The sequence below is a fragment of the Leptopilina heterotoma genome, unplaced genomic scaffold, assembly GCF_015476425.1.
Source record: "Leptopilina heterotoma isolate Lh14 unplaced genomic scaffold, ASM1547642v1 Lhet_123, whole genome shotgun sequence".
Taxonomy (NCBI): domain Eukaryota; kingdom Metazoa; phylum Arthropoda; class Insecta; order Hymenoptera; family Figitidae; genus Leptopilina; species Leptopilina heterotoma.
In genome coordinates, this window is record NW_025110842.1 from 4,417,332 (window position 1) to 4,434,777 (window position 17,446).

Consider the following 17,446-nt stretch of genomic DNA (forward strand, 5'->3'; position numbering starts at 1 on the left):
AAGAATTTTGTCAAAATTTTTTTAAATAATAGAATTTTTAAAAGAATTTTATTTAAATTATTAAAATTTATTTATTATTTTATTAAAATAGATATTAAAAATAATTGAAATGAGAACAATTTTTGATAATAATTGAAAGTTTGTCAAGAATTTTATTAAATTTTTTAAAAAATAATTAAATTTCGGATAACAAATTTTTTTATTTATAAAGATAATTGAAATTTTGACGAGAATTTTGTTAAATGTTTGAACAAAATTGAATTTAAGCAGAGAAGTTTATCACTTTTGAAAATAATTGAATTTCTGCAATCAGTTGTTCTTAAAATTTCTATTTAAAAATTTAAATTCATTAAAAATTGCCATTTTCTAAAATTTCAAATTGAAACCTTTAAAGTTTATCTATTTATGAAGATTGTAACCGCAATTCTTTTGAAATCCAATTAATTAAAAAATTTTTAAGTCAAAATAATTCATTAAATAATTTATAATTTTATGATAGTTCAAGAATTAAGTTATTTAAAAAGAAATTGTCAGAAATCAAAAAAACTGAAGGTTTTGTATTAGAGATCATCTTGTCAATTTCATAGTTTATAAGGCAAAGAAAAAAGAAACCAAAATTAGGAATTTTCTTAAAAATTCTTAATAATTAATATTTCCCAGTACTTTTAATAAAAATTCCTGACTTTTCCCTAATTTTTTGGACCAATTCTAATTTTCCCGAATTCCCTGACTGACCTCTGACAACCCTGACAAAGCAATTTTTTGAGGATTTGTTTATTTCTTCTACTTATTTTTAATAAGTTTTCTTTTTGAATATATATTTACCTTTTGCACGTAGCAAAACGGTTTGTTTATTTTTTCTACTTATTTTTAATAAGTTTTTTTTACAAATATTTCTGTACCTCCGAAAATTGATAAAATATCAATTTAATTGAAGGGAATTAGCTCAGATTCTAAAAAAAACACCTTCCTTTAAAGGACACAAACTTTTTCGGAACACAGTTTGAATTAGATGGCGTTGAGTCTCGACGGCGCCATCGTTTTTCATTTGGACTCGATCCGATTTCAGCATCTCTTCCTTTCGCCGACGCGGCGTTATGTATATAAATGTTGGTGTATGTGCTGTAATAGTGGTCCTTGGTGAACGTGTTTGAGCTAGCAACGATTTATGAAGCGACGCAAGTTTTGCACCCACGCGAACCGCCGGTGGTCAATGTCATGGGCCCTGAAAACCTTGTTCGTAGGAGCATCCACTTATTATGCAAGCAACACCCCGATTAATGCACTTATCGTATATAAATACGCCCCACGTATAATGCTCGCAAACATCCGATCACAACACGATGCGACTACAAATATAGTAATTATTCCGGAAAAATAACAAATCGAGCAAAAGTGTTTCCATTTTTGCTCGATTTGTTATCTTTCCTTAAGGAAAAAAATTAGTTTTTAGACAAAAAAATACGAACCTTTATAGCCGGTAGCAAGACCTGTAGATCCTCTCCCACGACAAGTTTCGGCAGTTCATCTCCCTCAAGTTGTGATTTGAGCAATGACACACCACGTTCCAAAATGAGACTAAACATTTGCAGTGATACAACCAGTGCCCTCTCTTGAACCTCCGATCTGTAGCCCTGCTCCATTTGCGAATCTGCAATATGGCGAAAAAAAAGATTAATTTATAAAAGAATAAATACAAAATAATTAAGTAATTTTCACTGGAAATAGAAAGATTGTCCTAGAAAATTTATGAGAGCGACATTGCGCGGTACCTTTTATCCCCGCATGCTCTTTAGTACCACTCAAGGTAAATTCTACGAATACCAGTCTAAAGTAACATTCATCTTTAAGCAGTCGGTCTATACAGAAACCATCGGTACGAGTTTATTAGCGAGGATAACCCGAGACTAATTAGGTACGTATACGTGAGGTATTAAAAACTTGGTACAAAATTAACCTGGAACCAGTCTCTCTTTCTCTCTCTCTCATTCACTCTCTCCCTTTCTTTCTCTCTCTCTCTCAAGAATAGTTGAGCAACGATATTTAAAATAAAATTCAAAAAAAAATAACAGAAAAATTATTGTCGACTTGGGAATTTATTTGGCTATTAATAATATTTTTTTCGAAGTTTTAGCGTAGTTTAATACTCGTTGGGGGTAATTAATTTGACTAGGGGACAATGACCATAAAATTTTATTTTTAATTCTGGGTATAAAATCTGGTTGGATTGTTGACAGTAGTTAAAAATTTTGTAGTAAGGACCAAAATATTGAGAATCAAAATCCGCTGAACCTAATCTTTTACAAGCAAAAACCACTGGACCACAATCTTTACAATCAAAAACCGCTGAACCAAAAATTCTCTCTAAGCCACAAACCGCTGTACCAAAATCTTTTACAATCGAAAACCGCGAGACCAAAAATTCTTTCTAAGTCTAAAACAACTGGACCAAAATCTTCACAATCAAAAACCGCTGGACCAAAATTATTACCATCAACAAACTCTAGACTAAAATCTTTACAATCAAAAACCGCTGAAGAAAATATTATTTCTAAGACAAAAACCGCTGCACCAGAATCAATATCATCAACAAACTCTAGACTAAAATCTTTACATTCAAAAACCGCTAGACCAAAATCATTACCATCAACAACTGCTGGACCAAAATCTTTACAATCAAAAACCGCTGGACCTCAATCTTTAGAATCAAAAACCGCTGAACCAAAAATTCTTTCTAAGCCAAAAACCGCTGGACCAAAATCTTCACAATCAAAAACCGCTGGACCGAAATCATTACCATCAACAAACTCTAGACTAAAATCTTTACAATGAAAAATCGCTGGACCAAAATCATTACCATCAACAAACTCTAGACTAAAATCTTTGCAATCAAAAACCGCTGGACCTTAATCTTTTACAATCAACAACCGCTGGACCAAAATCTTTGCAATCAAAAACTGCTGGACCAAAATCTTTTACAATCAAAAACCGCTGGACCAAAATCTTTTACAATCAAAAACCGCTGAACCAAAAATTCTTTGTAAGTAAAAAACCGCTGGACCAAAATCTTTAAAATCAGAAACCGCGGAACAAAAAATTCTTTCTAAGACAAAAACCGCTGCACCAAAATCATTACCATTAACAAACTCTAGACTAAAATCTTTACAATCAAAAACAACTAGACCAAAATCATTACCATCAACAACCGCTGGACCAAAATCTTTGCAATCAAAAACCGCTGGACCTAAATCTTTTACAATTAAAAACCGCTGAACCAAAAATTCTTTGTAAGTAAAAAACCGCTGGACCAAAATCTTTAGAATCAAAAACGGTTGAAACAAAATTCTTACAATCAAAAACCGCTGGACCAAAATCTTCCCATTAAAAAACTGCTGGACCTAAATCTTTAGAATCAAAAACCGTTGAAACAAAATTCTTACAATCAAAAACCGTTGGACCCTAATCATCTGCCATCAAATTCATCAGACCATAATTTTTTATAATCAAAAACCAATGAACCAAAATTTAGCGCAATCAAAAATCGATTGTTAAAGTTTCAAGAAACTTTAGCCAAAAATTAAGTTATTAAAAAAACATGTTACAAGGTTTGTTATTTCTAACTTTAGGGTCTTTGTATTTACTAAGATTCATTTATTTCTTCCACTGATTTTTAATAAGTTTTTTTTAATGACTTTACCTTTTGCAAATAGCAAAAGGGTTTATTTATTTCTTCTACTAATTTTTAATAAGCTTTTTCAATATTTCTTTACCTTTATGCAAATAGTAAAGCAAAAAAAAACAATTTTTTAAATACAAATCCATATTCCGAAGAAAATAAACTATTCCAAACCCTCTTTGAATTAGATAGGAGCCTGGATTTTTTAGTCTTCTGCTTATACCCCCCTTTTGTTTTTCCTTTTCGAACTTGGCTTATGAGTAGAACGTTAACTACTGGTTGTTGGTTAAAAATAATTTGTTGGCCAAAAGGGACAATGTCTATAAAGTGCGTCAGAGTGAATAAGTTTAATGACTATTCGCAAGGACGTTATAAAGTACGCGTGCAAAACTATATACATATATATAAGCATTGTCCGAAGATAATCAAGACTTAACTGCCTCGTGAAACGCGTTACGTCGTTAAGGTAACTATAATGCGTGTTAACAGGATTCCCGAGCGCAAAATAGATAAACGGCGTTTGTGACGTTAACGACTTCGAACGCATATTAACCAATCACTTTTCATTCCATCCTCAATGATTGAACGACGCAAATAAAAAAAAAGAGGGAATTTTTTTTTTATACTTGAAATAATTTTCCTTAAGGGTTTAGAAGGTTCATTAAGGGAGTATTTTCTCTCTTGTCGAGTTAGAGGATCAATGTTTTGGATCATGGATCAAGATTTGTCCGGGGATGAGGGAGGAGGGGAATTCGAGTGAATCGAGTTGTGTGTTGTCGATGCCACAAATGAGTCACGAAGTCAATGCTCGATGTTTACTGTTGAATGTTCACGGATGCGAGGTTGTTGTCGGTTAGGGTGGTGCGGTGACGGTGCAAGAACCGCGAGATGGTGGCGAAGCAAGCACCTCCTGCTGGCAACTCGGGCTCAATGTACGGCCTTGACGAGGCCTTGCTCGATCGTCGTGCCGTGCTGCCATGCCGACATGATTCTATCCTGTCCCCTCCTTGACGTCCATCTGGAAGCTGCAAATCGAGAGAGAGAAAATGGAGAGAAAACGTTCCCTCCTGATGTCCATCTGGTAGCTCTGTGCAAAAGAGAAAACTTCCCTCCCTCTGGTGTCCATCAGAAAGCTACGAAATCCCTTCCCTCTCTTCTTTCTTTTTCCCCTTCCTCTTTCCTCATTTTTCCTCTTCCCACTCATATTTATTTTGTCCTACCCTTATTTTTCACCTCCCCCCACTTCTTTTCTCTATTCCATATTTTTTCCCCTTCCTTCTATTTTTTCTTTTCTCCTTCCCTCTTTTCTCTTTCTTTTCGCTCTTTTAGTTTTCCCCTTCCCTCTCTTATTTTTTTCCACTTTCCTCTCTTTTTTCTTTTCTCCTTCCTCCTCTTCTTCTTTCCTCTCTCTTTTATTTTCTCTTTCCCTCTCTTAATTATTTTTCCCTTCTCAATCTTTTCTTCTTCCTCTCTTCTACATTTACCCTTCACTCCCTTTTTTCTTTTCTCCATCACCTTCTTCTTTTCTCTTTTCCTTTATTTCTCTACCCTTCCCACCCTTCTTTCTATTTTCCTTTCCTCTACTTTCTTTCTCCTCCCCGTCTTTTACTTTTGCCCTTCCTTTTTGTTTTCTCCTTACCCTTCTTCTTATTTTCTCCTTTCCTTTATTCTCCTCTTCCCTCTCCTATTTCTTTCCTGAATTAAGAGATAAAGGGGCAAAAAAAGAAGGGGAAGTAGAAAAAAGAGAGGAAGGGCAAAAGTAAAAGACGGGGAGGAGAAAGAAAGTAGAGGAAAGGAAAAAAAAAGAAGAGTGGGAAGGGTAAGGGAGGGGTAGGGGAATAAAGGAAAAGAGAAAAAATGAGGAAATGAGAAAAGAACTACAAGGGGAAGGAGAAAAGAAAAAGAGAGGAAAGGAAAAAAAATTTGGAAGGAGAAAAGAAAGAAGGGTGAGAAAAGGGAAATAAATATAAGAGGAAGGGGTAAGAAGAAGAGGGGGGAGGAGAAAATAAAGTAGATAGGGAAGAAGAAAATGATAAAAAGGAGAAAATAAAGAAGAAAGTGAAGAAGAAAAAGGTGGGAGGAGGAAAGAAGAGAGAAAGAAAAAAGCAGAAGGAGGGAGAGAAGATTCAGGATTAGGAGATAAAAAAACAAAACAGGAAAGCATTCCAACACCACAAGAACTAAAATCCCCAGCTTTCAACTTTTCTCTTCTCTTTTTTCGTCTTTTTCCTTTCTTTTTTCGATTTAAATTGGAGATTCTGGCAGCAGCAGCAGGCTTGAATGTCGGCGCAAAACACATTACTACACTCCTCATTTTCCTACGTTACGAGTCATTCCGACACCGAATGACAACCTCCTTGGTAATTGCAGTTGCATTAAGCAGACGTGAATCATCTCTCCACTTGCTATTACAGTATTCTTTTTTTCTCCTTTTTCTTAAAAGCCAACTTTTTCCAAAGCCAACACGTTTCCTTAACGTCCTTCACAATATCGGTGGGGGGAAAAAATCAGAAAAACACATATTGATCATGTTTCTTATTAGCATAAGTGTCCAATTTTTATTTGGTTTAATTCTTGAAGACTTTTTTTTGTCCCCTGGGAAAACGACAAGAAAGGAATTCCCGTTTACTCTACTATTTTTGACAGCTTTGAAAATAATTCCGAAATCAAAATTATCGTGAATGATGACATAAAGGGAGAAAATAATTTTGGTAAAAAATCGTTAGGGGAGAAATGTAAATAATCCTGAAAATCAGGGAGAATAATAGGAGGAGTTATAGGGTCGTTTGAACATTCAATGATTATGTAAATCGAACCAAAGGCGCGTGGATATTTAGCGATAAGAAGATTTACAGAAAGTTCCGAATCTGCACTGCAACAATTTGACCCTAAACTTTCACACGTCAATTTGAGGGAAATTACTAAAGATTTTTTACGAAACCAAAAAATATGATACAATGAAAAGTACTTCATTTTCGATCCAGAACTTTTCAAAGAGTGAAAACAGAAAAAAAAATTATTGCACAGCAAAACAATTCCATTTCGAGTTCAATTATAGTCTGAAGTAAATTTAATGTCAGTAAAAGGTAAAACAAGTGAACGACAGCTTCTCATCACGCCACCGCATCGGGAGCACGCAAACTTCTATATTCTTATTTTACATTTTGCCATCTTGGTTTTTTCAAATTTTTTTTTTCAAAGTGCACGATGCTTTTGCCTTTTCCATTTTCTTTTTGTTGCTTCTACTGGTGCTGCTGATGATCTTTTTTTTTGTTTTGCTTTGATACATCCGCAAAACGTGGCAGCGAGCAGGAGCGAGCTTCCTATAATCATAGCGGGAATGATACTTCGATATAATAATGATTATGGATATTACCGCCACGTACCACTAATGGACCGTCACTTTCTGACTGTTCCAATGAATCAAGTCACACATTGGAAAAATTTGTTTCACTCACTGGAACCATTTACTGGTCTTCGAGACCAGTAGGGGACATGATGTTTGTGGCAAATTGATGCTTTGCTGAACCTAAATCTTCTACTAGAAAATTCTCTGGACCATAATCTTTTACAATTAAAAACTGCAACGTTGAAATTGACGTTTAGTTTTGATTCAAAACTGTCATCAATTTTATTAATGTATTAGCTCAGATCTAAAAAAAACACCTTGCAATAACTGCAACGTTGAAATTGACCCTTAGTTTTGTCTCTCTTTGGTACAAAAACTAATTTCTGAAAAATTACAAAAATCGAAATTATCTTCATGTTTCTTCATCTTCATTTCCCTTTCCCCCCTCACCTTCAATAAGGAATGAACATACTCACACGGACTAATGAGTAATGAGCAAGAAATTTTATATACAACCACCGCATCTTCTTCCTCTTACCTATTAGCGTTTAAATCGGAAATGAAAATCCCATCCGGGAATATTGATGTGTATGTAATATAAAGAAATAGAGAGAAAATTTCAATTTTACTTTTCCTTTTTTGGTGGAGAGTTGGTGAGTTGAATTCTCGGCATTTCTGCACGAATAAACTCCCTCCTTTCCCACCCCTTCATGACGAAGGCGGTACCTTACTGTATATATGCGCCGAACGTGACTATCCCAAACTATCTCACGCACACGATCTACCATTTGCTCGTGACTCGATGAGAGAAGCAAAAAAAAGAATGAGTGAAAAAAAATACTTTGTGTACAGTGTGAAATCAAATAGCAACACTCCTCGTAAATCTATCACTACTTGTGTCACGTGTCTCTCTCTCTCCCTCTATCTTTGTCTCTCCTGGTAAAAACTTCTATTTTTTAGTTAGTAGAACCGTTCCAAAACTAAAATCAAAAAAAAAAATTTAAAACGTAGGCAAAACATTGTTAAATAGGAACCCAGGGGTAAAAAGGATAATTTTGAATAGAAAGAGTGGGGGAAAGGGTACCATTACAGAATAGAACATGAATCATTGGAATCATCAGTTAATTCTCGATAAATCAAGAGGGTATCAAAATGACCAGAGAGGGAGTGAGATAGAAAGGAGAGAGAGAGGACTTTTATTGCTCTTCGGAGTATTGCTGGCGATGATCCAAGTATTTACGGGGTCGCTACTGAATAATCCATCGAGTTGAACCTTAAGAGAGTGGGTATCTATTTTACACAGGCACAACAGACAGGCAATCTGCATACCTAATAATCCCACACAACCCATCCTGCACTTTCTCACATTTTGACACAACTAATTTTACTTTCATAATATTCAAACATCAACAAGAAAAAAAACCCTTTGGAATTCTATGTCTTTTAATTATCTTCTTTCAGAACAATTAGAAAAAATTGATGGATGGGAAATTTACTCCGGGATTTTGAGATGGAAGCAAGAAACGAATATGTTGTGTCATCAAAAATCTTTGGAACTTAAGATTAGTTTGTAATTAAACCGGATGGAACGAAAACCGCTGGACCAAAATTATTTTCTACTATGCTAAACCGGATGGAACAGAATATTCTAAACATTAAAGCTGCTGGATTAAAATTTCTTTATAGGGCAGAAACCGCTGGACCAAAAATTCTTTCTGTGGCAAAAACCGCTGGACCAAACTCATTACTATCAACAAAATCTATACAATCAAAAATCGCTGGACCAAAATCATTACCATCAACAAACTCTAGACTAAAATCTTTACAATCAAAAACCGCTGGTCCAAAATCTTTACCATCAACAAACTATGGACTAAAATCTTTACAATCAAAAATCCTTTCTGAGCCAAAAACCGCTGAACCAAAATCTTTACAAACAAAAACCGCTGGACCAAAGTAAACAAACTCTGCACCAAAATCATTACCATCATCAAAATCTTTACAATCAAAAACCACTGTACCAAAATCAACAAACTCTGGACCAAAATCATTATCATCAACAAACACTAGACTAAAATCTTTACAATCAAAAACCGCTGGACCAAAATCTTTAGAATCCAAAACCGCTGGACCAAAATTTTTACAATCCAAAACCGGTGGACCAAAATCTGTAGAATCCAAAACCGCTGGACCAAAATTTTTACAATCCAAAACCGGTGGACCAAAATTTTTTCAATCCAAAACCGGTGGACCAAAATCTTTAGAATCAAAAACCGCTGGACCAAAATCATTAACATCAACAAACACTGGACTAAAATTTTTACAATCAAAAACCGCTGGACCGAAATTTTTACAATCAAAAACCGTGGGACTAAAATCTTTACCATCAACAACCGCTGGACCAAAATCTTTAGAATCAAAAACCGCTGGACCAAAATCTGTAGAATCCAAAACCGCTGGACTAAAATCTTTACAATCAAAAACCGTGGGACCAAAATCTTTACCATCAACAACCGCTGGACCAAAATTTTTACAATCAAAAACTCTTACAACAAAAAAACGCTGAATATAAAATTCTCTCTCAGCAAAAAACCCCTAGATCAAAACCTTTTACAATAAAAAACCGCGGGACATAAAATTCTTTCTAACCCTAACTGAACTTAAAAACCACTGGATCAAAATTTCCTTCTACACCAAAAACCAATGAACCAAAATCTTTTCCAATCAAAAACTGCTGGACCAAAATCTCCAGATTTTGGTCCAGCAGTTTTTGATTGGAAAAGCTTCAGTTGAAAATAAATGAACAAAAATTTAATGCCGTAAACAAAATCGATTTGTCAAAAATTTATTCGCATCTACTAGAATAGTTAGTGCCTTGGATTAGCAGAACAGAATCCACCTTTTAATCCCAAGAAGAGAAAAGACAAAAAAAAGAAGTATTTAAATTGAACAAATTATAAATCAGGTTCATATTCTGTGCGTTTCGAGATAAAATGAGAGGCATTTTATGAAAAATAATTAGAAACTATTTTTCTCTCTCGAGGATTCTCAACGCGAAGTGATCTTGAGGATTATGATAGTCCTCCACTCGAGCAGTTGATTGAAGTCATAAATAACTTTAATCAGTTAATAAACAATTAACAGGTGACTGGAGGAAGAATACATCATGCAAATTCACTTTTAAGAGCGTCAACTTAATAGCATAGTGTCATTTCTTCCTTTTTGCGTAAAAACAATCTTATCCATAAATTATGACCAATTAATTTACAATTAAACGATATGCGAGTTCTTTTTTCGATAATTGAAATTCACTCACGTGTATTTTTAACCTTGGTGGATTAAGTAGTAGATTTAGAAGTAGATTCAGTAGTTAATTTAATAGTAGAATTAGTAGTAAATTTAGTAGTTAATTTAGTAGTAAATTTAGTAGTAGATTCAGTAGTAAGTTAAGAAGTAAATTCAATAATAAATTTAGAAGTTAATAGGAAGTAGATTCAGTAGTAAAAGTAGTAAATTTAGAAGTAGATTCAGTAGTAAATTTAAAAGTAGATTTAGTAGTAAATTTGGAAGTAGATTCAGTAGTAAATTTAGTAGTAAATTTAGAAATAGATTCGGTAGTAAATTTAGTAGTAGATTCAGTAGTAAATTTACTAGTAGATTTAGTAGTAAATTTAGAAATAGATTCAGTAGTAAATTTAGAAATAGATTCAGTAGTAAATTTAGTAGTACATTCAGTAGTAAATTTACTAGTAGATTCAGTAGTAGATTTAGTAGTAAATTTAGAAATAGATTCGGTAGTAAATGTAGAAATAGATTCAGTAGTAAATTTAGTAGTAGATTCAGTAGTAAATTTACTAGTAGATTCAGTAGTAGATTTTGAAATAGATTCGGTAGTAAATTTAGTAGTAGATTCAGTAGTAAATTTACTAGTAGATTCAGTAGTAGATTTAGTAGTAAATTTAGAAATAGATTCAGTAGTAAATTTAGAAATAGATCCAGTAGTAAATTTAGTAGTAGATTCAGTAGTAAATTTACTAGTAGATTCAGTAGTAGATTTAGTAGTAAATTTAGAAATAGATTCGGTAGTAAATGTAGAAATAGATTCAGTAGTAAATTTAGTAGTAGATTCAGTAGTAAATTTACTAGTAGATTCAGTTGTAGATTCAGTAGTAAATTTAGAAATAGATTCAGTAGTAAATTTAGTAGTAGATTCAGTAGTAAATTTACTAGTAGATTCAGTAGTAAATTTAGTAGTGAATTTAGTAATAGATTCAGTAGTAAATTTAGTAGTAGATTTAGTAGTAGATTTAGTAGTAAATTTAGAAGTTGATTCGGTAGTAAATTTAGTAGTAGATTCAGTAGTCGATTTAGTAGTAAATTTAAAAGTAGATTCGGTAGTAAATTTAGTAGTTAATTTAATAGTTTCAATAGTATGAAAATGAATGAAATGAAACAATCGCTAAAGCATATTCTCGACGCAACGGCGTTAAACTATATTCCAATATAAGTGACACCAAATTAATGAACGCTTATAATGAAATACGATTGCTTTTCTATTTGCATGAAAGTTGAACTCCTTTGCCTCGAAGCAAGGAGCGAACAGTTTCTTTATGACCGTTAAAATATATAACTTCCTGAGAAGAAGCGGATAATAACTATGAATACCCGTCATAAGGAGTTGATATCTGCAATATGTGGAACCGAGAGAGAACCTGAGAGACATTAATGACTTACATTCCTCCCTGTGTAGAAAATTGTTTTACGTCCTTAAACCTTAAAGCATTTTCTCTCTTTCTCTCACACTCTCTATATCAACGTGGATGGAAAATTTTTGATTCAATTATTTTTAATCATCCATGCAAAAGATTTTCTTGTTTCTACAAAGACTAGGAAGAATATAACTTTGTTTTCCTTTAAAGGAAGGGTGTTTTTTTAGAATCTGAGCTAATGTCTTAAATTAAATAGATGATGATTTTTTATCAATTATTGAGATGAAGCTAAATGCTAACTAAACTAAGTTTTAAAATAATTAATCGAAAAAATTCAATTATTTTCACAAGATTTCAATTATTTTAAATAAAATTTTCATAATATTTATTTTATTTCAAAAAACTTAATTATTTAAAACAATGTTTATAAAATTCTTATGAAGAATTCAATTATTTTCTAAAATAACAAAATTTCTTACAGAAATTCAAATTCAATTTTAATTTTTTAGCAAGATTAATTTTTTATCTAAGATTCGGAGTGTATTAAAAATATTGAATAGATAGATTTGAAAGGCTAGTATGGAAAAATTGCTGTTGCCAAGATTGGACCAGGATTGACTGAAAATTTACCAAGTTTTTAATTTTTCTACTAATATTGTTCTAAGATTCAGAATTTGTACAAGAGGCTGGATTGTCAACGTTAGAAGCTAAATATGAATTGATTACTCTTCCCAAGATTGGCCCAGGATTGATCAAGATTGGCCCCGGTAAAAATTATGTGCAGAAAATTATTGCCAAGATTGTAGAAGATTATTAACAAGAATTGGTTTTAAAAAACACGAGAATATTGAAAGGCTAAATAGGGAAGAATTGTAGTTGCCAAGATTGGACCAAGATTAGTCAATCTTGGTCCAATCTTGACAACAATTCAATTTACCAAGTTTGGATTTTTTTTTACTAATATTGTGCTAAGATTCAGAATTTGTACAGGAGACTGAATTACAAACATTACAAGCTACTTATGGATGGATTATTCTTGCCAAGATTGGGCCAGGATTAATCAAGATTGGACCCCGGAAAAAATTATGTGCAGAAAATTATTGCCAAGATTGGTAGAAGATTAGGAAGAATTGATTAAAAGAAACACGAGAATAGTTAAAGTAGATGTAAATATTTTCCCGCATTCGCTAGTTTTAGGTGAATTGGAAAAATCCCTTATGGGCGGTCGTCCTTGCCCTCACCGGGAGTTGAGGCGTCAAGGCCACTTGACTACGGGCGCAATGCACCCGCTCGTCTAAAATACACTAGACCGCCCCACTTTTACCCCCCACTCCTCGAACCATCATCATCTTTCCATTTGCTCCTTTTCTTTTTGATCGGCGACATCTACTACTCTTTTCCTCCCACTTGAATTCCTCTTTTCTCCCTCCTCCCTTCTACTTTTTCCGCAACTCCCTCTCCTCTCCACTATATTACCTGTATCGTACTATTCGCGTGGTTTTCTATAAATATCCCAACAAGTGTTATTTTTAACTCTCCGATTGCACGCATCATAAATACCACTCTTTTTTTTTGTCCTCGCTTTTATGAGGACAAAAAGAGGAGAACTTGTAATACAAGTTTTTATCTTTTTTTGGGGGGGGAGGGGGTTTGTTTTGATATTAGAAGCGGGAAAAATTTAGATGTTGGGGGAAAAAAAATTTAAAATTGTTTTTTATTTTGTTGTTGTTGTTGTTGAATTCCAAGTTTTCTTGTTCTTAATTCGTTTTTACTCCTTTCTTGATCCTTATTTCTCTTTTATAGTTGTGTTCTACGAAGCATGACGCCGAGGCGTTGATTAGTCTCTCTTCCTTCGCTCCCCATGTACCCTATACACACCTACCATCATCCTGGTTTCCGTTTTTACACGGCTCGTGACCTTGCGAAGGTCGTTCGGGTGAACGAACAGCAAACTTGAGAGCAAACAGCCCTGTCAGCGAATTCCGATTTTGCATTTTTTTTCTACTGCTCTTTATAAGGATATTAGAAAAAAAATATTGAAAAGCTAAAATTGTTTTTGTAATGGAAATATAATTTTGATGCTGTGAATAATATAGATTTGTTGGGATTTTAAAAAATTTTGGTCCAGTGGTTTTAAGGTTGTAGAAAGATTTTTGGGAGAGCAGATTTTGTTGTGGAAGATTTAAGTTCAGAGGCTGAAACAAAATTTTCTACATTTAAAAACTGAAGGACTAAAATCTTTTATAATCAAAATACACGGGACGAATATTCTTTACAATCAAAAATCACTAAACCAAAATCTTTACAATCAAAAACAGCTGGACCAAAATTTTTACAATCCAAAACCGCTGGAACAAATTCTTTACCATCAAAAACCAAAGGATTAAAATTTTCACAATCCAAAGCCGGTGGAACAAAATATTTAGAATCAAAAACCATTGAATCAAAATTCTCAGAATCAAAAACCGATGGTTAACGTTAAATGAAACTTTAGCAAAAATTTAATTATTAAATAGAATCATGTGGCATGGTTTGTCAATTGCAGAAAGATTGTGAAACCATCAAAAATCAAATTTTGCTCAGATCTAAAAAAAAACACCTTGCAATAACTGCAACGTTGAAATTGACGTTTAGTTTTGGTTCAAAACTGTCATCAATTTTATTAATGTATTAGCTCAGATCTAAAAAAAACACCTTGCAATAACTGCAACGTTGAAATTGACGTTTAGTTTTGGTTCAAAACTGTCATCAATTTTATTTTATTAATGTATCAGCTCAGATTCTAAAAAAAACACCTTGCAATAACTGCAACGTTGAAATTCACTCTTAGTTTTGGTTTTTTTAGAATAATTGAATATCTGTGTGAAATTTTAATAAATTTTTTTTGAAAATAATTGAATTCCTAAATATCATTTAGAGTAGATTAAAAAATTCCGAATTGACAATATAAAGAGGCTATATATGAAAGAATTCTTAGTGCCAAGATTTGCCCAAGATATGTTAACAATTTACCAATCATAAATTTTTTGACTAATAATGTTCCAAGATTCAGAGTTGATAAAAAAATCTGAATTGGCAATGTAAAAATGCTAAATCTGGAAGAATTCTTGTTGCCTAGCTTGGTCCAAGATTGGTTGACAAATTAAAATTTTTTAACCAAAATTGATTTAAGATTCTGAATATGTGAAAAAAACACAATTTCCAGTTTTCAAATACTAAATATAGAAGAATAATTGTTGTTGCCAAAATTGGACCAGGACTGGTTAAGAATGTCCTAAGATGGCAACAACAATTCTTGTATATTTACCGTTTCATATTGCAATTGCAATTGTTTTTTGCACCTAAACTGAATTTAAGAATAAAATTGATCAAAAATTCAAGATTGGTAATTGTCAATCAATCCTGGGCCAATCCTGGCAACAGGAAATCTTCTATTTTCAGCCCTTAAACATTGACCATTCGGTTTTTTGTACCAAATCTTAATCAACACTAGTGAAAAAATCAACTTTACTAAATCGTCAATCAATCGTGGCCCAATCCTGGCAATCAGAATTATTCAAAAATTTCCTTCTTTTAATTAAAGAAAACCACTTTTCGATCAATGGGTAAATATTTTCTCTCTCCCTCTCTCTCTTCAGAGTGAAACGAGACTTTAAATAACCAAGCGGACATTTATTTAAAATTTTTTTCTCTCTCGCTCCAGTCCGCGCGCGCGTTTCAAAAGGGCAACTTATTTTTTTGCAAGTATAGGGCTCGGGACAAGAAATAACGACAGGCATTTATCTTCTCGTCAGGGATGACTTCAAAACTAAAACATCGCAGTTTAAATCGACGATCAATCATCGTGTAGACATTGAGATGGTCTTCAAAGTCTTCGGAAAGACAGAGAAAGAGAGAAGAGGAGTGTACAGATTGTGTTCGGGTTAAAGCATATTCGATACAAGGTGGTCGATGTCAATTCTATGTTTCATCCTTTTATATATATATACACAGACAACAACCCAGTGAAAATTCCAAGTGCCTTTTATATATATAAACGTGAATTGTTTTACGATTTCAAACATCCACCCAAACGAATAAACTATTCTCAATCGTGCCAATGCGACATCATGCATTATTCCATTTCGCGACGTCTGACTCTCTTTCTCTCTCCCTCATCTTGTCCTTGCTCTAGTCGTAACAAAATGTCATCCCAACAAAGCATCAAATTAAATTCTAATTTTTTTTTTTTTTTTTAATTTTAAATGTTAAATTCATTTGGTTTTTTGAGATTTTCCATCCATTTTCAAGGGGGTCGTAACAAAATGTCATCCCAACAAAGCATCAATTAAAATTCCAATTTTTTTTTTTTTTTTAAATTTTAAATTCATTTGATTTTTGATTTTCAATTCGGAAACTAGGAGGAAAAATAGCTAAACTATAAGTAGAGCCTAAATAAATTTTGCCAAACTAAACAAAATTTCCAAAAAATAAAACAAAAAAAATTCAAATACTAAAAATAGAAAAATTCACCTGCAACAAGAAAATTTATAACCCAAAAGAGTTTTGAATTTTAATTATTGTATAAAATAATTATAAAAATGTCAAATATAGCGAAAGGACTTGTTTGTTGGTTCCGTTTGGCGTTAAAATTTTCAAACCAAGAAAGAAATAAAATGAGGCATTTAATGATACAGGAATTTTCTTATCTTTAACCGGTTATTCGAGAAAAGAAGGCATGTGAGAAACAGAATGCAGAATAATATAAGAGTCTTATTTCCGCGTTTAAATTTGGCCCAAGTGCATCATATAACGTGGGCGTTGAAGGTTCTTTAACAAAAATTTTTCCTTTTTCTCTTTCAAAAAAAAAAAAAAAAAAATTGAATAAAAATTGAGAGAGGTCAGATAAAATATCCCACTATATATATATATATACGATTAAATTATTTCCCCCGGTTTAAAGTTTATTAGTCTTCCCGGAAATTCTATAAAATCTAATCAATTTTATTTGGAAAAAATCAAGATTTGTTGGGTTTTTTTTCATCTCTGAATTCTAATACGGAAACAACGAATAAAGAAATTTTTTATTTTTATTATTATTATTTCTATTTTTATCATATTTAAAAAATTTTTTTTTAAATATATGTTATCATTATTTTTAATATTATTTTTATTATTACTAATTATTATGATTATATTTCATCATTTCTTTCTTTAAAATATTCGTTATTTCTGTAATTTTTTTTTTTTATAATTTTAATTTTTTAAAATTTTTTATTATTGTTATTAAGAGTATTAATTATTATTATTATTTAATTTATTAATTTCTCCTTAACATTCGTTTATTTCTATTATAATTATAATTTTTTTCTCATTATTTTTTTAATTAAAAAAAATTTTTTTTTTTTTATTTTCATTATGAAATATTATTTTACTTGTTAATTTCTTCGAAAAATTCGTTATTTTCTTTATTTTTCCAGGACCTATTTTAGTGTTTAAGTCATCAAACAAATAAAAATTTTTTTAACAATATCGAAAAACAATTGAATTCTGCAGAAGAGATGAATGAATTTAAAAAAGAATTTACCGACGAACACTCTCTCAGGATAAATAAACTCATTTCCACTTAGTATGGAGAATTTTTTTCCGATCCTTTTGTTCATTTTCTTTTATTTTTCCATATTTTTTTTTTTTTTTTTTTTTTTTTTTTTTTTTTTTGAAGAAAAGGGCGTA

General features: G+C 32.2%; 1 protein-coding gene across 3 annotated transcripts in view; it reads right to left on the reverse strand.

Annotated features, from left to right (window-relative positions):
* Positions 1–17,446, reverse strand: part of LOC122512689 (telomerase-binding protein EST1A-like) — a 143,594-nt gene that overhangs the window by 64,616 nt on the left and 61,532 nt on the right. For all 3 annotated transcript variants that reach the window (XM_043628681.1, XM_043628680.1, XM_043628679.1), the window contains exon 18: positions 1,470–1,651. In XM_043628681.1, coding sequence (XP_043484616.1) covers positions 1,470–1,651 — 182 coding nt within the window. The remainder of the gene's footprint in view (positions 1–1,469; positions 1,652–17,446) is intronic.